At 48.1% G+C, this 23,075-nt stretch overlaps 1 protein-coding gene across 2 annotated transcripts in view; it reads left to right on the top strand.

The window, feature by feature from the left end:
• The window catches only part of LOC118359147 (formin-binding protein 1-like), a 76,588-nt gene extending 53,802 nt beyond the window's left edge, over window positions 1-22,786 (top strand). The window contains exons 3-15 of one of the 2 annotated variants that reach the window (XM_052480443.1): window positions 2,710-2,760; window positions 10,423-10,570; window positions 11,058-11,120; window positions 11,891-11,995; window positions 12,116-12,244; window positions 12,407-12,553; window positions 13,929-14,138; window positions 16,492-16,601; window positions 16,751-16,883; window positions 17,664-17,758; window positions 18,111-18,298; window positions 18,810-18,968; window positions 19,763-22,786. In XM_052480443.1, the coding sequence (XP_052336403.1) occupies window positions 2,710-2,760; window positions 10,423-10,570; window positions 11,058-11,120; window positions 11,891-11,995; window positions 12,116-12,244; window positions 12,407-12,553; window positions 13,929-14,138; window positions 16,492-16,601; window positions 16,751-16,883; window positions 17,664-17,758; window positions 18,111-18,298; window positions 18,810-18,968; window positions 19,763-19,770 (1,546 nt within the window). In that variant the 3' untranslated portion in view covers window positions 19,771-22,786. Of the gene's footprint in view, window positions 1-2,709; window positions 2,761-10,422; window positions 10,571-11,057; window positions 11,121-11,890; window positions 11,996-12,115; window positions 12,245-12,406; window positions 12,554-13,928; window positions 14,139-16,491; window positions 16,602-16,750; window positions 16,884-17,663; window positions 17,759-18,110; window positions 18,299-18,809; window positions 19,287-19,762 lie in introns of those variants that run through there. The other variant, XM_035737439.2, reaches the window with a different exon arrangement.
• The last annotated feature ends 289 nt before the right edge of the window (window positions 22,787-23,075 follow it).

Here is a 23,075-nt window from a genome sequence, read left to right as displayed (position 1 = left end):
CAAAATGGTCACAAAATGATCAACAGTGAGCAAAAATCCCAGAACCACATGGGTGACCTAGTGAATGACCTGCAGAGAGCTGGGTCCAAAGTAACAAAGCCTACCATCAGTAACACACTACGCCTGCCAGGGACTTAAATCCTGCAGTGCCAGACGTGTCCCCCTGCTTAAGCCAGTACATGTCCAGGCCCGTCTGAAGTTTGCTAGAGAGCATTTGAATGATCCAGAAGAAGATTGGGAGAATGTCATATGGTCAGATGAAACCAAAATATAACTTTTTGGTAAAAACTCAACTCGTCGTGTTTGGAGGACAAAGAATGCTGAGTTGCATCCAAAGAACACCATACCTACTGGGGGGTGGAAACATCATGCTTTGGGGCTGTTTTTCTGCAAAGGGACCAGGACGACTGATCCGTGTAAAGGAAAGAATGAATAGGGCCATGTATCGTGAGATTTTGAGTGAAAACCTCCTTCCATCAGCAAGGGCATTGAAGATGAAACGTGGCTGGGTCTTTCAGCATGACAATGATCCCAAACACACCGCCCGGGCAACGAAGAAGTGGCTTCGTAAGACGCATTTCAATGTCCTGGAGTGGCCTAGCCAGTCTCCAGATCTCAACCCCATAGAAAATCTTTGGAGGGAGTTGAAAGTCTGTGTTGCCCAGCAACAGCCCCAAAACATCACTGCTCTAGAGGAGATCTACATGGAGGAATGGGCCAAAATACCAGCAACAGTGTGTGAAAACCTTGTGAAGACTTACAGAAAACGTTTGACCTCTGTCATTGCCAACAAAGGTTAATATAACAAAGTATTGAGAAACTTTTGTTATTGACCAAATACTTATTTTCCACCATAATTTGCAAATTAATTCATTAAAATTCCTACAATATGATTTTCTGGATTTTTTTTTCTCATTTTGTCTGTCATAGTTGAAGTGTACCTATGATGAAAATTACAGGCATCTCATCTTTTTAAGTGTGAGAACTTGCACAATTGGTGGCTGACTAAATACTTTTTTGCCCCACTGTATATTTGACATGGATGCATTAGTACTGTATATTAACCTTCAATATGCTAATCATCTAATATCAATGTAGAATTACCGGTACTGAAATAATGACTAGGATAATTATCAAATGATGTGATTTGATGAGTATCTAAAAGTGTCCACTCAGCCTGAACAATAGGGCCAGCTCAGCCCAATCTGACATGGTTGTGCTGCCATTAATAGATTTTTGGAGGGCCACAAATCAATATAATAGATATCTAGGAGGTGGCTACTGGCCAGTCTCGAGACAGTAGAGGAGTAGGCAGATGCCAACGCCCCTCCAATGGGAACGCTGGAGTTTGTTACAGATGTAAACCCATTTATATGCTGTTGGATTGCACCCTCAAGGCTGTATCCTCCCTGACAACCATGTTATCACCTTTGGAGCAAATCTACCAAGGAGAAGAAAAAAAACAACAACAAAGAGTTCTAAAACGACGAGTTATTGAGTTTGTGAGACCACTGGTTTGACAAGATGAGGAAGATGTAGGCTAGGTTGGTAAACCATAGGTGATCCCGCACTGATCAGATGCATATAGGTACATTCTAGCCCACATAAAATGCAACCTGCCGTAAGTATCTCTGTTAGTATGATTTAGAAACTGTGCAGTCCCCATGGAGCGGTGGTCATCCCTGGAGCTGTGGTCGTAACGTAGAAACTCCAGCTGTGGCCTCTGCACCCCCACCAGGCTCCACCCCCCCCTCCTCCTCCTTTGGGTGTTGCCTAGTTACAGCACCAATATGCTGAGGATTATTTTATTTTAAAGAAATGCGTCTGAATGACGACTAAACTGGGAATGTTTAGTCACGGCGTGTGTCACCCAGTGAATATCCAGCTATGAATCATGGGCTGAAGAAGAGCTTTGTGATTTCGCCCTCATGCATTCTTAAAACATGTGCATTACATGCTGATCTGCTTCACGCTGCTACCATTTTCAGCACTCCTCCTCTCTACCGTTTCTGTGGACGTATTTCTCCCCAGTCTCTGACTCCCTAGAGTGTGTGTGTGTGTGTGTGTGTGTGTGTGTGTGTGTGTGTGTGTGTGTGTGTGTGTGTGTGTGTGTGTGTGTGTGTGTGTGTGTGTGTGTGTGTGTGTGTGTGTTTAGCCACTCCCAGGACTGGGAAACCGAGTGCTGTTTGGTGTAAGCCCCTTCATTAGTTGGTCTCAGTGGGGACTGATTGGAGGAGGGGGCAGGGCGGCGGCAAGTTCTGAAAACCTCTCTGTATTCCTCCTCTATTCATCCCTAAAGAGCGAGTGGAACCTGAGCACTGCATGCCTGAAGAGCACCACAGCACAGCCCCACACTACAGAAGCCCCTCTCCAGAGGGACTACTTTATCAAAGACAACCATGTCTTTTGTGTTGCTCCTCCTGCATGTGTTCTGTAGGGAACAACCGAGGAGAGTGCAGGAATATCACACAGTACCAGGTTATCTGTGTCGGTCTGACCTACTTTTATCTAGTCTCTCTCTGAGGAGCGTCTGAATGCGAGAAACTCAGCCAATCATTTTATCATATTCACATACAGAAGGAAATACTGAAATAAAGAAAGAGCTGTAATTTTGGTTAATGTGCTCCTGTCTTGGGGAGTAAAAAAGGCAGCGTTCTGTCTGTCTCACTCTCATCTGTCTCTGACCATATGTATCCTCTCTCCTCACAGGAACCTGGTTAAGAAGTACTGTCCCAAGCGCTCCAAAGATGATGAACCTAGGTGAGTAGATTAGACCCATTTGTATTAAATGGTTGACAACCTGTGAACGGTATCAGCTTTATGCCACACACACTGGGCCTTTCCACTAAGACCGGTCACCAAAAACACAGACTGCCATGGCAACACAGCACTTTTTAAATGTTTAATTGCTTCCATAAAATAGAGTAACAAGTCAGCAAGAGTTAGCAAGTCCTACAGCTGTGTAGGATATCTGACTCTGACGTAGACATTATTGGCTGCTATCGCACAGGAATGATATCAAAGGTCTGTGAGTGAGGGAGAGACTGAGGGAAGGAGGGAGAGACTGAGGGAAGGAGGGAGAGACTGAGGGAAGGAGGGAGAGACTGATGGAAGGAGGGAGAGACTGAGGGAAGGAGGGAGAGACTGAGGGAAGGAGGGAGAGACTGAGGGAAGGAGGGAGAGACTGAGGGAAGGAGGGAGAGACTGAGGGAAGGAGGGAGAGACTGAGGGAAGGAGGGAGAGACTGAGGGAAGGAGGGAGAGACTGAGGGAAGGAGGGAGAGACTGAGGGAAGGAGGGAGAGACTGAGGGAGGGAGGGAGAGACTGAGGGAGGGAGGGAGGGAGAGACTGAGGGAAGGAGGGAGGGAGAGACTGAGGGAAGGAGGGAGGGAGAGACTGAGGGAAGGAGGGAGGGAGAGACTGAGGGAAGGAGGGAGGGAGAGACTGAGGGAAGGAGGGAGGGAGAGACTGACTGACTGAGGGAAGGAGGGAGAGAGAGAGACTGACTGAGGGAAGGAGGGAGGGAGAGACTGACTGAGGGAGGGAGGGAGGGAGGGAGAGACTGACTGACTGAGGGAGGGAGAGACTGACTGACTGAGGGAGGACAGACTGACTGAGGGAGGGAGAGACTGACTGACTGAGGGAGGGAGAGACTTACTGAGGGAAGGAGGGAGAGACTGACTGAGGGAAGGAGGGAGAGACTGACTGAGGGAGGGAGGGAGAGACTGACTGAGGGAGGGAGGGAGAGACTGCCTGAGGGAGGGAGGGAGAGACTGCCTGAGGGAGGGAGGGAGAGACTGACTGAGGGAGGGAGGGAGAGACTGACTGAGGGAGGGAGGGAGAGACTGCCTGAGGGAGGGAGGGAGAGACTGACTGAGGGAGGGAGGGAGGGAGAGACTGACTGAGGGAGGGAGGGAGGGAGGGAGAGACTGACGGAGGGAAGGAGGGAGGGAGAGACTGACTGAGGGAAGGAGGGAGGGAGGGAGAGACTGACTGAGGGAGGGAGGGAGGGAGGGAGAGGGAGGGAGAGACTGAGGGAGGGAGAGACTGAGGGAGGGAGAGACTGACTGAGGGAGGAGTGACTGACTGAGGGAGGGAGAGACTGACTGAGGGAGGGAGGGAGGGGGAGAGACTGACTGAGGGAGGGAGGAGAGACTGACTGAGGGAGGGAGGGAGAGACTGACTGAGGGAGGGAGGGAGAGACTGACTGAGGGAGGGAGAGACTGACTGAGGGAGGGAGAGACTGACTGAGGGAGGGAGTGACTGACTGAGGGAGGGAGAGACTGACTGAGGGAGGGAGAGACTGAGGGAAGGAGGGAGGGAGAGACTGAGGGAAGGAGGGAGGGACAGACTGAGGGAAGGATGGAGGGAGAGACTGAGGGAAGGAGGGAGGGAGAGACTGACTGACTGAGGGAAGGAGGGAGAGAGAGAGACTGAGGGAAGGAGGGAGGGAGAGACTGAGGGAAGGAGGGAGGGAGAGACTGACTGACTGAGGGAAGGAGGGAGAGAGAGACTGACTGAGGGAAGGAGGGAGAGACTGACTGAGGGAGAGGAGGGAGGGAGGGAGAGACTGACTGAGGGAAGGAGGGAGAGACTGACTGAGGGAAGGAGGGAGAGACTGACTGAGGGAAGGAGGGAGAGACTGACTGAGGGAGGGAGGGAGAGACTGACTGAGGGAGGGAGGGAGAGACTGACTGAGGGAGGGAGGGAGAGACTGACTGAGGGAGGGAGGGAGAGACTGACTGAGGGAGGGAGGGAGAGACTGACTGAGGGAGGGAGGGAGAGACTGACTGAGGGAGACTGACTGGAGGGAGACTGACTGAGGGAGGGAGAGACTGACTGAGGGAGGGAGAGACTGACTGAGGGAGGGAGAGACTGACTGAGGGAGGGAGAGACTGAGGGAAGGAGGGAGGGAGAGACTGAGGGAAGGAGGGAGGGAGAGACTGAGGGAAGGATGGAGGGAGAGACTGAGGGAAGGAGGGAGGGAGAGACTGACTGACTGAGGGAAGGAGGGAGAGAGAGAGACTGAGGGAAGGAGGGAGGGAGAGACTGAGGGAAGGAGGGAGGGAGAGACTGACTGAGGGAGGGAGGAGGGAGGGAGAGACTGACTGACTGAGGGAGGGAGAGACTGACTGAGGGAGGGAGAGACTGACTGAGGAAGGAGGGAGAGACTGACTGAGGGAGGGAGGGAGAGACTGACTGAGGGAAGGAGGGAGAGACTGACTGAGGGAAGGAGGGAGAGACTGACTGAGGGAGGAGGGAGAGACTGACTGAGGGAGGGAGGGAGAGACTGACTGAGGGAGGGAGGGAGAGACTGACTGAGGGAGGGAGGGAGAGACTGACTGAGGGAGGGAGGGAGAGACTGACTGAGGGAGGGAGGGAGAGACTGACTGAGGGAGGGAGGGAGAGACTGACTGAGGAGGGAGGGAGAGACTGACGGAGGGAGGGGAGGGAGAGACTGACTGAGGGAGGGAGGGAGGGAGAGACTGAGGGAGGGAGAGACTGAGGGAGGGAGAGACTGACTGAGGGAGGGAGAGACTGACTGAGGAGGGAGAGACTGAGGGAGGGAGTGACTGAGGGAGGGAGAGACTGACTGAGGGAGGGAGAGACTGACTGAGGGAGGGAGAGACTGACTGAGGAGGGAGAGACTGACTGAGGGAAGGAGGGAGGGAGGGAGAGACTGACTGAGGGGAGGGAGGGAGAGACTGACTGAGGGGAGGGAGGGAGAGACTGAGGGAGGGAGGGAGGGAGGGAGGGAGAGACTGAGGGAAGGAGGGAGGGAGAGACTGACTGAGGGAGGGAGGGAGAGACTGACTGAGGGAAGGAGGGAGAGACTGACTGAGGGGAAGGAGGGAGGGAGGGAGAGACTGACTGAGGGGAGGGAGGGAGAGACTGACTGAGGGGAGGGAGGGAGAGACTGACTGAGGGGAGGGAGGGAGAGACTGACTGAGGGGAGGGAGGGAGAGACTGAGGGAAGGAGGGAGGGAGAGACTGAGGGAAGGAGGGAGGGAGAGACTGAGGGAAGGAGGGAAGGAGGGAGAGAGAGAGACTGACTGAGGGAAGGAGGGAGGGAGGGAGAGACTGACTGAGGGAAGGAGGGAGAGACTGACTGAGGGAGGGAGGAGGAGGGAGGGAGAGACTGACTGAGGGAGGGAGAGACTGACTGAGGGAGGAAGGAGAGACTGACTGAGGGAAGGAGGGAGAGACTGACTGAGGGAGGGAGGGAGAGACTGCCTGAGGGAGGGAGGGAGAGACTGACTGAGGGAGGGAGGGAGGGAGGGAGGGAGAGACTGACGGAGGGAAGGAGGGAGGGAGAGACTGACTGAGGGAAGGAGGGAGGGAGGGAGAGACTGACTGAGGGAAGGAGGGAGGGAGGGAGGGAGAGACTGAGGGAGGGAGAGACTGAGGGAGGGAGAGACTGACTGAGGGAGGGAGTGACTGAGGGAGGGAGAGACTGACTGAGGGAGGGAGAGACTGACTGAGGGAGGGACTGACTGAGGGAGGGAGAGACTGACTGAGGGAGGGAGAGACTGACTGAGGGAGGGAGAGACTGACTGAGGGAGGGAGAGACTGACTGAGGGAAGGAGGGAGGGAGGGAGAGACTGACTGAGGGGAGGGAGGGAGAGACTGACTGAGGGAGGGAGGGAGAGACTGACTGAGGGAGGGAGGGAGAGACTGACTGAGGGAAGGAGGGAGGGAGAGACTGACGGAGGGAGGGAGGGAGAGAGAGACTGACGGAGGGAGGGAGGGAGAGACTGACTGAGGGAAGGAGGGAGGGAGAGACTGACTGAGGGAAGGAGGGAGGGAGAGACTGACGGAGGGAGGGAGGGAGAGTGACTGAGGGAAGGAGGGAGAGACTGACTGAGGGAAGGAGGGAGGGAGAGTGACTGAGGGAAGGAGGGAGAGACTGACGGAGGGAGGGAGAGTGACTGAGGGAAGGAGGGAGGGAGAGTGACTGAGGGAAGGAGGGAGGGAGGGAGAGACTGACTGAGGGAAGGAGGGAGGGAGGGAGAGACTGACGGAGGGAGGGAGGGAGAGACTGACTGAGGGAAGGAGGGAGGGAGAGTGACTGAGGGAAGGAGGGAGAGACTGACTGAGGGAAGGAGGGAGAGACTGACTGAGGGAAGGAGGGAGGGAGAGTGACTGAGGAAGGAGGGAGGGAGAGTGACTGAGGGAAGGAGGGAGGGAGGGAGAGACTGACTGAGGGAAGGAGGGAGGGAGGGAGAGACTGACTGAGGGAAGGAGGGAGGGAGGGAGAGACTGACTGAGGGAAGGAGGGAGGGAGGGAGAGACTGACTGAGGGAAGGAGGGAGGGAGAGACGGACTGAGGGAAGGAGGGAGGGAGAGACGGAGGGAGGGAGAGACTGACTGAGGGAAGGAGGGAGGGAGAGACTGACTGAGGGAAGGAGGGACTGACTGAGGGAAGGAGGGAGGGAGAGACCGACTGACGGAGGGAGGGAGGGAGGGAGAGAGAGACTGACGGAGGGAGGGAGGGAGGGAGAGACTGACTGAGGGAAGGAGGGAGGGAGGGAGAGACTGACTGAGGGAAGGAGGGAGGGAGGAGAGACTGACTGAGGGAAGGAGGGAGGGAGGGAGACTGACTGAGGGAAGGAGGGAGGGAGGGAGAGTGACTGAGGGAAGGAGGGAGGGAGGGAGAGACTGACTGAGGGAAGGAGGGAGGGAGGGAGAGTGACTGAGGGAAGGAGGGAGGGAGGGAGAGTGACTGAGGGAAGGAGGGAGGGAGGGAGAGTGACTGACTGAGGGAAGGAGGGAGGGAGGGAGAGACTGACTGAGGGAAGGAGGGAGGGAGGGAGAGACTGACTGAGGGAAGGAGGGAGGGAGGGAGAGACGGACTGAGGGAAGGAGGGAGGGAGGGAGGGAGAGACGGACTGAGGGAAGGAGGGAGGGAGGGAGGGAGAGACGGACTGAGGGAAGGAGGGAGGGCTCCCATTTGCCTCAGCCTCACAGCACTGATATTTGGGACACCACCCTCTGAATTCTCTGAAACTCTTCCCCTAATTAATTAAATTATCCCTACATCATTTGGCCCTGTGTGCTAAAACTGGTGCTGTAACAGGACAGGGAGAGGACAAGGGAGGGAGTGAAGGAGGCCCTCTAAAGGATGCATAACATAAACGTCCCTTTTTCAGGACCATGTATTTCAAAGATAAATCGTAAAAATCCAAATAACTTCACAGATCTTCATTGTAAAGGGTTTTAACACTGTATCCCATACTTGTTCAATGAACCATAAACAATTAATGAACATCCACCTGTGGAACGGTTGATAAGACACTAGACGGTAGGCAATTAAGGTCACAGTTATGAAAACTTGGGACACTAAACAGGCCTTTCTACTGACTCTAAAAAACACCAAAAGGAAGATGCCCAGGGTCCCTGCTCATCTGTGTGAACGTGCCTTAGGCATGCTGCAAGGAGGCATGAGGACTGCAGATGTGGCCAGGGCAATAAATTGTGAGACGCCAAATTGAGGACGGAAATTGAGGACGGAAATTGAGGACGGACAGCTGATCGTCCTCGCAGTGACAGACCATGTGTAACAACACCTGCACAGGATCGGTACATCCGAACATCACACCTGCGGGACAGGTACAGAATGGCAACAACAACTGCCGGAATTACACCAGGAATGCACAATCCCTCCATCAGTGCTTAGACTGTCCGCAATAGGCTGAGAGAGGCTGGACTGAGGTCTTGTAGATCTATTGTCTGGTGAGGACCTGCCTTACATCATCGGTAACAACGTTTCCCATGGGCACAAACCCACCATCACGGGAGGATGGTCAGATTCGTATTTATCGTCAAAGGAATAAGCGTTACATAGAGGCATGTACTCTGGAGCGGGATCGATTTGGAGGTGGGGGGTCCGTCATGGTCTGGGGCAGTGTGTCATAGCATCATCTGACTGAGCTTGTTGTCATTGCAGGCAATCTCAACGCTGTGCATTACTGGGAAGACTTCCTCCTCCCTCATGTGGTTATCCTTCCTGCTGGCTCATCCTGACATGACCCTCTAGCATGACAATGCCAACAGCCATACTGCTCACTGTGCGTGATATCCTGCTGGAATGTCAGTGTTCTGCCATGGCCAGCGAAGAGCCCAGATCTCAATACCATTGAGCACCTCTGGGACCTGTTGGATCGGCGGGAGAGGGCTAGGGCCATTCCCCCCAGAAATGTCCGGGAACTTGCAGGTGCCTTGGTGGAAGAGTGGGGTAACATCTCACAGCAAGAACTGGCTAAAATGGTGCAGTCCACGTGGTGGAGAAGCACTGCAGTACTTAATGCAGCTGGTGGCCACACCAGATACTGGCTTACATTTGATTTTTATCCTCCCCTTTGTTCATGGACACATTATTCAATTTCTGTTAGTCACATGTCTGTGGAACTTGTTCAGTTTATGTCTCAGTTGTTGAATCTTATGTTCATACAACTATTTACACATGTTAAGTTTGCTGAAAATAAACGCAGTTGACAGTGAGAGGACGTTTTCTTTTTTTGCTGAGTTCATGTCCCTATCCCTCCTTCCTTGGTCCTTCCTCAGTGGATGCATGTGTGCAGTGTTGGAAATAGTACACAATTTTAATACTTGAGTAAAAGTAAAATACCGTAATGGAAAATTACTAAGTAAAAGTCACCCAGTAAAATTCTACTTGAGTAAAAGTCTGTCAAAAGTAAATGTTATTGCTAAAATATAGAATGTAAAAGTATAAAGCATTTCCAATTCCTTATATTAAGCAAACCAGATGTCACCATTTTCTTGTTTATTTTATTTACGCATAACCAGGGGGCACTCTACCACATTCAGATGTAATTTACACACGAATCATGTGTGTGTAGTGAGTCCTCTAGATCAGAGGAAGTAGAGATGAACCAGGGATGTTCTCTTGATAAGTGAGTGAATTTGTCAATTTTCCAGTCCTGCTATGCATTCAAAATGTAACGAGTACTTTTGGGTGTCGGGGAAAATGTACTTTTTACTCCCTACAATCTTTTAAGGAATGTTGTGAAGTAAAAGTAGTCAGAAATATGAATAGTAAAGTACAGATACCCCAAAAAAGTACTTAAGTGTGGGGGGGGGGGGTAGGAGAATTCTAATAAAGGGAGCTGGTGATGTCACTAAGGGGAGGTGGTCTGTTATCAATATTATCACAGAGTCCGACATGTTATTGGCCTTGTAGTTCCCACTAGGCCTCATACTCTCTGTGTGATACAGAGGGGGAGCCGGTCTCTCTTTTTAATCAGAGCCTATGTCCAGCATAGGACCAACCATATTATAGATCTGTCCATAACCACTGCCATCTGATCGGTCTTTCTCTCTATCTCTCACAAATTAATTTCTAAAAGTTTACTTGCTAATATCCTTGTTTGTTGTGCTGAGTAACCTGTCCTGTGTGTTCAGGTTCTCGTCGTGCATGTCCTTCTACTCCATCCTGAATGAGCTGAATGACTACGCGGGGCAGAGGGAGGTAGTGGCCGAGGAGATGGGACACAATGTGTACGGAGAGCTGATGAGGTATTCACAGGACCTCAAGTCAGAGAGGAAACACGTGAGTGGCTTTACCAGTAGGACAATAATCCCTGGATGTACGTATTGCAGGCTTCATTATGTACAGTGTTATGTTGTGTATAGTGCACCTGTATGAACAAGAGTATCTACTATCTTAATTTATATAACGGGTGGGTCTAATCCTGAATGCTGATTGGATAAAACCGCATTCCAGCCGGTGTCTATTCCACAAGTCACCACCGGCTGAATCTGACGTTAAAAATGCCTATTTACTCTGTTCCATCACAAATGCAAATTGTAGTGTATTCAAGGTTTTAAAAGGGCTTCTAATGTTTGTTTCCACTTTAAAATGTCAACCTTGATTTATCCTAGCTAAATGTATCAAACCCTACACGAAAATGTCCATTTAATTAGAATCCACATAATAATGAACATTTCCTGTTGCTGCAGGATTATTTTCCTGCTGTGAGAAACTAGTCAAATTAAGATGGTACATCTGTGTGTTGAGTTGTGTTTTGACTCCACAGCACCTTCAGGAGGGCAGGAAGGCCCAGCAGTATCTGGACCAGTGTTGGAAACATATGGACAATGTGAGTGTGTGAGAGGAGGCAGGGAAGAGATGGATGGATGGAGGGAGGGAGGGCCACGTGGCACAGGGCACGGAGAGGACAGGGAAGGCCCCTCGCTGGGAAGGAGGCCTGTGTGACACGTGGACCTCCAGCAGGGACCTGCTCCCCTCTGCCGACAGCCAGACGCCCAGTCCTGCTGGGCTGCCTGTGAGAGAGGGCCAAGAGGATCTCCACTTACCTCTGCGCGCACACACACACACACACACACACACACACACACACATACACACTTAAAGGAGTGCATACACACACACTGGAAGATGCATACATAAAAGAACACATCGGCACACATACACAAACATACACAAACATACACACACTGATGAGAGAAGTATTCCTGCATTACATGCCTTTCCAGTTTGCCTGTGTGTCACATTGTCAAAGGCTGAATTATTTTTGCTGCTCTTAGGGCTTGTGTGATTGCAGCCAGCAACAGTTGAATCTCATATTGCAAATGTCAGTGTTGTAATGCCTTAGTTATTCCACTTTGTTGCACTGTCACGTAATTCAGTACAGATTTTCTAGCAGGAGGAAAGCATACATTTATTTAGAGGTTTTTCGTTTGCTCTGCTGCCTGTTTAACCACAAAGTGTTTCTGCTCTGTTTTGCTCTCCTATGTCGTGTAGAAATGGTAGAGGCTTGCATTCATTACAAGGCAGGATTGACTCCTGGTTTAGAGAAGAGGTCAATATGTCTTGACTAATAATCTGTCTCCTATTTGACTTTCTTAGAGCAAGAAGAAGTTTGAGCGGGAGTGCAAGGAGGCAGAGAAATCACAGATGAGCTACGACAGGTTAGACAACGACATCAACGCCACCAAGTCAGAGGTAGAAAAGGTAAGTCCTGACCTGGCTTGAGCCTTGACATGTAAACTACCTACAACCATACACACATGGGAGGTTGTCATTTGCTGTGTGTATTGAGTGGTCCTGAATTTTCCATCTTGTCCACTGCAGGCAAAGTCCCAGTTGTACCTGCGCACACACTCGGCAGACGAGAGTAAGAACGAGTACGCCGCTCAGCTGCAGAACTTCAACGGGGAACAGTGGAAACATTTCAATGTGTCCATTCCACAGATATTCAAGGTAAGCCACGGTCCAGCCATTCTCCTCCAGGCTCCAACTTCTGTCTCATCCCGCATTGGCCGGAGAGATGGAAATCTGAGCTGTGATTGGCTCACAGGACACCAAAAGGTCAGAGGTCACGGGGTGTGTGTGTGTGTGTGTGTGTGTTCCCGACCTCTCCAGAACCTGCAGGACATGGACGAGAGGCGGACAGTGAAGCTGGGAGAGACGTACCGGAGCTTTGCCGAAGTGGAGCGCAGAGTCGTCCCCATCATCTCCAAGTGTCTGGAGGGCATGGTGACTGCTGCCAAGGCTGTGGACCAACGCAAGGTGGGTCTGGAGCATGGTGCCCAATGTTATGATGCTATGGTGGCCTACACAGTAGCATGATTCCCTTATAGCATGAGCATATGTGACGGTGCTCTATAGTTTGAAGCAGGATGTACACAAGACTTTGCTTTAGCATGGTGACTCTCTAGCACAGAGCGGAGGCAGCTCATGGGTGGAGCAGGATCAGTAGTTAGTCATCCACCCACCAGCCAGGCCAGCGGTGAGGCAATGCCTCTCTAAACACTGGAACCGTCATAGCTCGACGGCCACTGACGCTTTGATTTTGTAAATAGATAAAAAATCTGCCAAAACAAAATGCAACTTCTTGCTCTTTCTTTGACTTTTCCTTAAATGTTTATTTTTACATTGCTCATTTTTCAGAAGTTTGAACTCACAAATGTTTTAAAAGTATTGAACATTTTCACCAACTTGTGCTGTAGGACGTTGGTACCCAGCCAGGCGCTAATGTGTGTCTCCTCACTGAATGAATGACATGGATGAATGGGCGATAATTGTGCACTTTACTTCACAATTGAATTTCAATTAGGCCTAACTGAATGATACAGCCTGGAATTGAACCAGGGTCTGTAGGGAAGCCTCTGACGTTTTAGACTGCTGCGCCACTCAGGAGCCCAATAATAACTATTGTTATGTTTTTACATGGATATATTTCCACTAATATTTCTTCATGCAATTTATAATTTACAGTTGTTTATGCACTGTTTATCAAACTTTGAAGCTTGTGTTTGCGCATATGCATCTGATGCGTATGCTATAGGAACGCCCGGCAACGTTCTCTAGCGGATGCTGAAAGGCCATGCGGTTCTAGTGTTATATGGATACTTTGTGATTTTTCCAATGAGGCCCTTTGTCTACTTCCCCAGAGTCAGATGAACTCGTAGATACTGTTTTTATGTCTCTGTGTCCAGTATAAAGGAGGTTAGAGGTAGTTTCGCGAGCCAATGCCAACTAGCGCAATGACTAGAAGTCTCTGGGCATCTGCTAGCATGCTAGCTGTGGTGTATCAGTCAGCCTCTGCCTAGTCTCCAGCCTCTGTCTCCTCCAGTGTTTGTGTTGCTGGCTGGCCCCGGCAGACAGAGCCTCCTCTCTCCTTCCCACCCACGGGCCTACATACAGCCTGGCTGGTTCTACAGAACAGAGCTGCTCCCACTCAGTGGGCCATGTTTTTCTTTGATTGTTCTTTATGCACACAGCGCATGCTGCACAGTGGTTTCCACCAGGGGCTGAGCTGTACTCTGCACTCGGGTCATGGTGTCCCAGAAAACATCATTTTTAAAGAAATGTCAGTCTGTAATGTTTGTTCTTCACTATATCTTAGTCTCACACTGCCTTTTTTTTTTTGTCTCTCTGTCAGGACTCAGCGATTGTAGTGGAGTCATTTAAGTCAGGCTTTGAGCCTCCGGGGGACTTCCCATTTGAGGACTACAGTCAGAACCTTTCCCGGACGGGCTCAGACAACACCATCAGCACCCCCAAGAACGAGGGGGTGGTCAAGCCAGACCCCAAACACTCGATTAGCAAGGTGGCCAAGAACAAACTGTGGCTCTTTGGGAAAAAGCCCAAGGTGAGAGATTCATTATCACATGCTATCAAGACCTCTGCTCGCTGTTTCAATAGTGAACAACTTGTATGTATGTATGTATGTATGTATGTATGTATGTATGTATGTATGTATGTATGTATGTATGTATGTATGTATGTATGCATGTATGTATGCATGTATGCAAGCATGTATGCATGCATGTATGCATGTATGCATGTATGCATGTATGTATGCATGTATGCAAGCATGTATGCATGCATGTATGCATGTATGTATGCATGTATGTATGTATGTATGTATGTATGTATGTATGTATGTATGTATGTATGTATGTATGCATGTATGCATGTATGTATGTATGTATGCATGTATGCAAGCATGTATGCATGCATGTATGCATGTATGTATGCATGTATGCATGTATGTATGTATGCATGTATGCATGTATGCATGTATGCATGTATGCATGTATGCATGTATGCATGTATGCATGTATGTATGCATGTATGCATGTATGTATGCATGCATGCATGCATGCATGTATGTATGTATGTATGCCCACTCACTGATTTTTGTCTGTTTTTATCTTGTAACAGAGTCCACTGGTAGGTTTATACCTTACGGTAGCTGTCTTTTTATAACAGTCACCTGAATCTAGCATTTTCTATCTCATTACATAAATCACTACACTTTGACCTACCAAAGGCAATACCGTCTGTTAATCTATAACTTTTTGTAGGTTTGTGTGAGAGTAGCTAACCATTTTTCAAATGACTTACAGGGGGTGTTGGTGCTCATATTGACTTTGATTTGCCTGCTCTTGTCTTATGTCCATTCTGGTTTCTCACCCGAAGGTCTCTCAGATTTCATATTGCATGATCTTCCTTAACTGGTGTTTCTCCTGTCGAGATTTGTTTTGTGGGAAAATACGTTGGATAACCACTTTTTTATTTGTTTTACCTCTGTCTCACAACACCATGACTTTATGTTCCATCGTTACAATTATGTTACTAGTTCCAAAAGTTTTCAGGTTGATCACTCCTTTTTTGTCGTCCCAGTCTCCCCCCTCCTCTCCTCCCCCTGCTCCCCACCGCCCCGACCTGGCTACCACCAGCCACTGTCAGGCTCCTAAATTTGCTACTGACCCCATAGCTTTCTGTCTGTCTGAACTGAGAACGGTCAAACCCAGGATAGCCTCTTTCAGGGGTCTTAAACGAGGGGTAAGATGAAGAGCATGTCAGTGTGTTTGGGTTTGCAGTGATTTAAGTCTTTTTCTCTCTCTCTCTCTCTCTTCTCACCTCCCTCTCTTCTGTCTCTCTGGTTTTGATCCAGTTAGTTATTCTCTAGTTAGGAACAGGGGGGTGTTGAAATCACAGGAGGGCCATTGTAGAGAGTGTCGTGTGACGTGTAGGAAGTGATACTGTAGCTGTAGGTGGTATCTGGATAAGGAGAGGTTACGGTGGTATGTCGAAATGACATGAAGATCAACTGGACCTCCTCATGAGCCAGCCAATATACTGTATGACGGCTAAACAGTCTAATGAATGTCACGCAGTGGTATTACTGTGCCAGACCATTGATTGTGTGTCACCCCTGTGTGTCCCATTTTGGTTTCTGGCTGAAGGACCTAGTTTGATTTCCTTAATGTATGAGGTGACTCATGGTTGTCTGCAGTATGGAGACAGACTTCCTGGAAACAACCTTCTTCCTGCTTCAAATGGCATCGCATCATCTAAAGAGGGCTTTTAAGATGTCAACTTGTTTTTAGTGGAATTAAAAGGATATCTTGAGAACAGTGTATTCTCCTTGGAAGATAGCCTTTCCAATACATGATACACCACATTCTATGTAGTGTTAAGATTCAATAAGTTCAATTATTGAAATATAATAACAGATTACGTAAGTATAACTTCACCCAGATTGACACACTAATAGGGCTCATCAGATTCTGTGCATCTTTGTTCCTGACAGCTGTGGGTAAACCCCGGCAACCTCTTGACTCTCCTTCCATAGTCACACCCTTGTGATGCTGTGCTCGTAGTTACCGTGACAACCTACATGAGCCACGTACGTTTTGATAACCGTTCCATCTTTTGCTTTTTCTTCTATTGTAACCCAAACCTGCCCAGTGGTCAGTGAAGGTGAGTCCGTGATGTGAGGTCCGGTCTGCCGTAGTTAGCTGTACGTGTCTCACCTTGTGGAGTTCTATAGCACAGGTCTAGTGTCACGAGCCGTTCTAGAGTGAGGCTCTCCAACCTGTTCGTTCTCTGGTCTCTACTAGTATAGTTCTCGTAGGTTCTTGCTGTGAGAAGGTCTCTAGAGACCACGAGTGACTGTGTCATTGTAACTGGATAGTGTCCTGATGCGATTTCAGGCTCCGTCACTGGAGGACTTCAGCCATCTGCCTCCCGAACAGAGACGCAAGAGGCTGCAGGCTCGGATCGACGAGCTCAGCAAAGAACTACAGAAAGAGGTGGACCAAAGGTAGGCCATGGGAAGACTTACTTTAACACTGATCTGTGTCTCTCTTATACTGTCCACATTTCATTAGAATTTCATTGGCATGTCAGTGTCATTTGTTAAATTCTTTGTTACTATGTGTTCACATTGTGACTGCGTGTATGTTTGTGAAGAGATGCACTGAACAAGATGAAGGATGTGTATGAGAAGAACCCTCAGATGGGTGACCCACAGAGCCTCCAGCCCAAGATCTCTGAGACCATGTGCAACATGGAGAAACTACGCTCCGAGATCCACAAGAATGAGGTAAGCCTCCCCAGCCAAGAGCCCTGAAGGATGGGTGAAGGAGAGCGGAAGAAAGGCATAACAGTACATCTGGAGAAATAGTGACTGGGCGACGGTTTCCTGTGCCGAGTTAGCCCCCTCTGGGGGATGACTATATGCACGGCTTCCCTTTGTCAACAGAACACTGAGTAGAACAGGATAGGAGTTCTTTGAGAGTCCGAGGGTTACATCTACCACACTATATTGAAAGACTGTTTGAACAATGGCATATCCAGGATAAGAATGAGTGTATCCATCGTGGGGGTATTAACAGCAATATGAATGTTATGTCTGTCTACCTATTAATGTCCTTTTCTCTCGCTCTCTTTGTCTCTCTCTGTCTCTCTCTCTCTGTCTCTCTCTTTGTCTCTCTCTGTCTCTCTCTTTGTCTCTCTCTGTGTCTCTCTCTCTGTCTCTCTCTCTTTGTCTCTCTCTCTTTGTCTCTCTCTCTGTCTCTCTCTCTTTGTCTCTCTCTTTGTCTCTCTCTTTGTCTCTCTCTCTGTCTCTCTCTCTGTCTCTCTCTTTGTCTCTCTCTTTGTCTCTCTCTTTGTCTCTCTCTTTGTCTCTCTCTTTGTCTCTGTCTCTCTCTCTTTGTCTGTCTCTTTGTCTCTCTCTTTGTCTCTCTCTTTGTCTCTCTCTCTGTCGCTCTCTCTCTGTCGCTCTCTCTCTGTCTCTCTCTCTTTGTCTCTCTCTTTGTCTCTCTCTTTGTCTCTCTCTTTGTCTCTCTCTTTGTCTCTCTCTCTGTCTCCCTCACACACACAGAGCTGGCTGTCAGAGGTGGAGGGGAAGGTGAGCACCAGAGGAGATCGAAGACCCAGTGCCGACGTCAACCATCACACACCCCATGGCAGAGAGAGGTCAGAGGGCACAGAAACACGTTGTTTATGTGGTAGTAATAGATTGTAGACTAGAATAAGTATTAATAGTAGTAACATAGTAGAGTTATTGTGGTGAAAGTAACGTTCCCCTGGGCCATAGCGTAAATTGAACAAATCCAATCTAACAGGTTCACCAGATGTCTGTATATAAATAGAATGACACACCTTGTTCTTTGCATCTTTGAAAGATTAACATGGGTGGAGTCTGACTCGGAACGCTCGGTCACAGTCTGTCTGGAGCAGAATCCTACAGCTTGAGTGGCTGAGATGGCACTGACTCTCTCATCCATCTCTTCTCCCCACCCTCTTCTTCTCTTCCTCCTCTCCTCAGCCCTGAGGGCAGTTACACAGATGACCCCAGCCAGGAGCACCGCAGCCCCCCTCACCAGCCAGACCCCCGACAGGCCCACCAGCCAGACCCCCGACAGGCCCACCAGCCAGACGAGTTTGATGATGAATTTGACAACGACGACCCCCTCCCAGTCCTTGGCCACTGCAAAGCGCTCTACTCCTTTGATGGTATAGTACAGCCGAGCCAGTGGTGCGCTTTATGCACTTCACTGTCTTACTGTGTGGTGACACTGTGTGTGGTGGGTTGGGCATTTCAACTAGCGATATTGACTCAAACACTGGAGCAGTTTTTAGCATTTGCATGAATGTGAATATGGCATGTTAATGATGTAATGTGGTATTCCCGTAAGGTGGTTATTTGTGCGCTAACAGAATGTCTCTGGTCTGTGTTGTGGTTCTTTCTCTGTGCGCTAACAGAATGTCTCTGGTCTGTGTTGTGGTTCTTTCTCTGTGCGCTAACAGAATGTCTCTGGTCTGTGTTGTGGTTCTTTCTCTGTGCGCTAACAGAATGTCTCTGGTCTGTGTTGTGGTTCTTTCTCTGTGCGCTAACAGAATGTCTCTGGTCTGTGTTGTGGTTCTTTCTCTGTGCGCTAACAGAATGTCTCTGGTCTGTGTTGTGGTTCTTTCTCTGTGCGCTAACAGAATGTCTCTGGTCTGTGTTGTGCTGTTGACCCCCCAGGTCAGAATGAGGGAACACTGTTGATGAAGGAGGATGACGTGCTGTACATCATCGAGGAGGACAAGGGCGACGGCTGGACGCGAGCCAGGAAGCAGAGCGGAGAGGAGGGCTATGTGCCCACGTCCTACGTGGAGATCGCCATGGAGAATAACAGCAAAGGTGCAGTCACCTACATCTGATCTGACCACCTGCATGGACTCATATTATAAGCCCTCTTCCTCTGGGGAGTGCTGGTCTGAACAGCAAGTCCTCTTTGTTCACTGTGTGAGCTCACGGACAAACAAACACTCTACAGTCCTGCTATTGTCGTGACCCTCTAGGAGCTCAGTATCAATGAATTAAGCCATGTGTGTCTGTAGGACGACATATCCATAGCCATCATGCTCTATGGCAAGGGGACTCATCACCCCTTAGGCCTGATTATTTTATTTAATATTTCAAAAGTGATTTGTTGTTTTTAGTTCATGTATCTTTTTTTTTTTAATTTTTGAGGTAGATGATAAAATGCTCTTCTGGTTTTAAGATCTTTCTACTTTGGATCAAAGTGATTTGGAAAATAGGAAAAGTGACTTATACAGATTTGGCCCATTGTATTGTTATCACTCAGCTGTTGTGAGCCTGGTATGTTAAGTACTCTGCTCCACCTATTAAGACAGGAATGCAGTAATACGTCCCGGTAAGGAGTGGCCTAGTTTGTGCCTATATGACTCATATTTCCCACCACCATACTACCCTTTAAGATAATTGTACACTTCTTCTCTCTTCCTTTGATTTGTATGTGTGTGTGTCACAACAATGCCCTCTGGTGGCCAAGGTTATATTACACCCAGGGGTGTGGTTCTTCAGTGTGTACTACTTACTGTTCGCTATCTGTCTCTGTCCTAGGGGTGGGGGTCGGTACAGTAACTCCTCTCCTTTCTCTCTCTCTCTCTCTCTCTCCTGTTGGACTGCAGGTTCCTGAGTGGAGCAGTGTGGCGAGGTCTTTGGTGGAGGGTACATGCTGTGTCTGGTGGAGCTAGTGGCAGACAGGGCTTGACTTGGGAGGGGAGGGGGTTGGCAGGTCACATGTTTGCATGCACACATCCATGGCCATTAACATCATTCCATAGCAGTGGAGATTCCTGAGGTGGTAGCTATGCCTCTATAGGAGGGGAGTGTTCTTCTAAACTGTCTATACACAACACAGAGTAACCAATCCACTGCAGCATACCAGCAAGATCAGGGACCAAGGAGGAGGCTTATAGTTAGCGACTCACAACATCTTTTATAATGAGAGATAAGCAATGAATACACTACTACTCCACTATTACATTCTCTTAATGTTGTATTTCTGCTCTTCAGGCAACATCCAGCACTAACAGCCTGCCTTGTTGTTGCATTGTTACATTCTCATTCCGTTGTTTGGGAATGTCTGCCTGACTGTGCTACTCGCCTGCAGTCGCCTTACCTTAACGTGCTTCAGCATGTCTGTAATATGAACTGTTATTACGTCATACAGGAAGGAATGCAGCGTCTTGTATGTAACTCTGTGGTTGCCCCCGCCGCCCGTTGGTTCACTTCTAATCTTCCTGTCTGTCTCCTTCATTCATCCATGATTTTGGTTTCTTTTGTCTCTCCGTTTCTTTTCTTTCTGTGTTAATCGAAACATTCCCATCATGCTGTGTGTGTGTGTGTTGAGCGTCACCTCTGTCGTGCTCTTGTTCAGGATCTCATGTGGCACGGCCACTCAGATCAGCGTAGGAGCAGTACTTCTTTAGAAACAGCATGCCTGCCCTTACACTACCACTTCATCCCCTCCTCCTCAACCCTGCAACAGCACCGCAGACCGGAGAAAGGCAGCATGCCAGCAGAGGGCCTTCCTCCCTCACCAGCCAATCATCACACAGCAGCTCAGGCTAGGAAACCTGGAGGCTGAGCTGAGACAAATGACAGGGCACCCACCCGCAATTCAACAACAACACTCCAAATCTCCTTGCAGTCTCTGCCTTAATACTAACTCTGGGAGTGGGGATGGACCTGCTGATTGCTCTTCCATCACTCTCTGCCGCACACAAGGGCTCCAAACGACAGTCTACGGTGGCTTGCTGTGGTGCTCCTCTGGGCCCCATCCAGACTCCTGCCGCGTCTCTTCTCCTTGGTCTCACAGGAGCATCCTGGGGCTTTGCTGCGTGCGGTCTCCACGTGAAAGAGTGTTGCATTCCCATACCGTTCCTGTTTCAAGCGCATATTGTAATTGTGAATGTGATTATACATATGTATGCGTACTAATGTGTGTATGCATATACGTAGTTTGTTTTATTACTAAATTGTATGTATTAACATCTCTTTTATTTCATGCTGAATGTGTTTTTATTGTGACTTTTTATAGGGATTTTAATCAGATGAATGACTCACTTCTCAGAATCGTGCCGTTAGCTCAAAGTAACCATGCATTGTTGTCAGAACATCCTTCTGAATAGGGACATGGTCTTCACTGATGCACTTTTGCCCTATAGCATTTGAATCGAATATCAATGAATAAATGAATGAATGAAATGGACTCTGTATGCTACCTTTTGTACAAATGTAAGGTGACCACTGTTATTATAGGAGGTGTAGAGTTCAGAACTACCACAAAATAAAGGCATTTACTGTAGCTAGCCATGTAAATGCTTTTGATACGAACCCTCTTGAATTGAATGAATTTGAAAGTGAATTGAATTTGCATATGAGCATAATTGACACGGTGAGTGATTGGACTTTAATCAAAGAAGTTAAGTAGCTTTTATGAGACCGACACAGCGTTTTACCCTTGGCAGGGTATAATATTAGCTATTAAAAACAACTTTTTCTGCGGTAAATTTGATGGTCCCACTTTGAAATGCTCATACGAGCAGTGCTTTAGTTCTTAATCAATACTTAAAGCTGTGAAAGGGACATTGTTATTATATCATGATATGCTCATCTTACTTGAACTGTACCTCTGAGCTTCCTAAAGAACCCCATGTTCGTACTTCCATTGGATGTCTTGATTAAGACCGATCTGCTTCGTTGATTAATGTGCACTAACAAAGCTCATGCAGATCAAATGGAACAGTGCATGTTATATAAATCCTGTGATTTTTTTTAGTTTATCATGTCAATTCCATTGCCTGCATGAATGCTCTCATTTGAATCATCACTCCTCTCTTGTTGAACTGGTTAATAGGTGTGTTATCAGAAAGTGGGGGTTGGAATCCTCCCTTTCGTTTCAGTGAAATTCCCTTGAGTGGCTTTCAGAGCATGAAGGTGCTTGACTCAACATTTCTGGAGCTTACAGCAAATATGTATTGACCCTACAATATCATCCAATATCATCCAATATCTAGAACATGGCATTGTAGATCTCTGAATCAGGAGAAGCTGTCATGGTGTAAGTAGTTGATTTGAATATGAAGCACCTTAACCCATTAATTTCAGCAGTGTGTGTGTCTGGCTATCCTTCATTAGTAGGATTTTGACACGCTTTTCGCTAATGGCCTAAAACAGTGCGGACCGTATTCTTGGCACCTTGGTGCAAGTGGCCTTCAGTGGTGACAAAGTATGACGATAGATAATGCTGTAGGTTTTTCACTAGCAGCCTTAGGCAAAAGTTATGTGATTTTCACTTTGGATTAAAACTGTGAGCTAAATGCTGTAAATGCTGTAATTCTGATTATTATGCAAAAAAAACTCAACAATATGCTTTAAGATATCACGGCAAGGAGCAAATTGTGTTATCTACCAACCTAGCTGAGTTGGCATGGTAGCAAATTCATTTAATTTCAAAAAGTAGATATGATAATCTCACTGACTCTTATTTTAACACATTGTAATAATCAATGGCAGTACTTCTATTTCTTCATGTTGTTGTGCACATCTCTTTACTTTTTCATGTTGTCAAGACACTTTGTGGGGGTAAAAAAAAATCTGTTTTTTTCTCATTGTTCTAATAAAACAAACATGAACATACCAAAGAACATTTAGCATCTTATTGAAGCCTTCATTAGGGTTGTAAAATTCCCTGGTTTTCCAAAACTCCTGGTTGGATTTTTCTGCTTTTCTTTTCTCCTAATTTACACAGGGCTGGATTCAATCTGTATAAGATCCATGTTGAAATATAAAGGTCTTTTCCAACTGAGACGACATTGCAGTTTCCCGTCAATACAGTCTCTACCTTTTTACAGTTCAATCGAGCAAGAACTCTGATCTTCCACAATACTTACGTGATATGCATTGAATCCAGACCATTTTTTTTTTGCATCCTAA

The sequence above is a fragment of the Oncorhynchus keta genome, chromosome 26 (genome assembly GCF_023373465.1).
Source record: "Oncorhynchus keta strain PuntledgeMale-10-30-2019 chromosome 26, Oket_V2, whole genome shotgun sequence".
In the NCBI taxonomy this organism is placed as follows: domain Eukaryota; kingdom Metazoa; phylum Chordata; class Actinopteri; order Salmoniformes; family Salmonidae; genus Oncorhynchus; species Oncorhynchus keta.
This window is presented reverse-complemented; position numbering and strand designations above follow the sequence as displayed.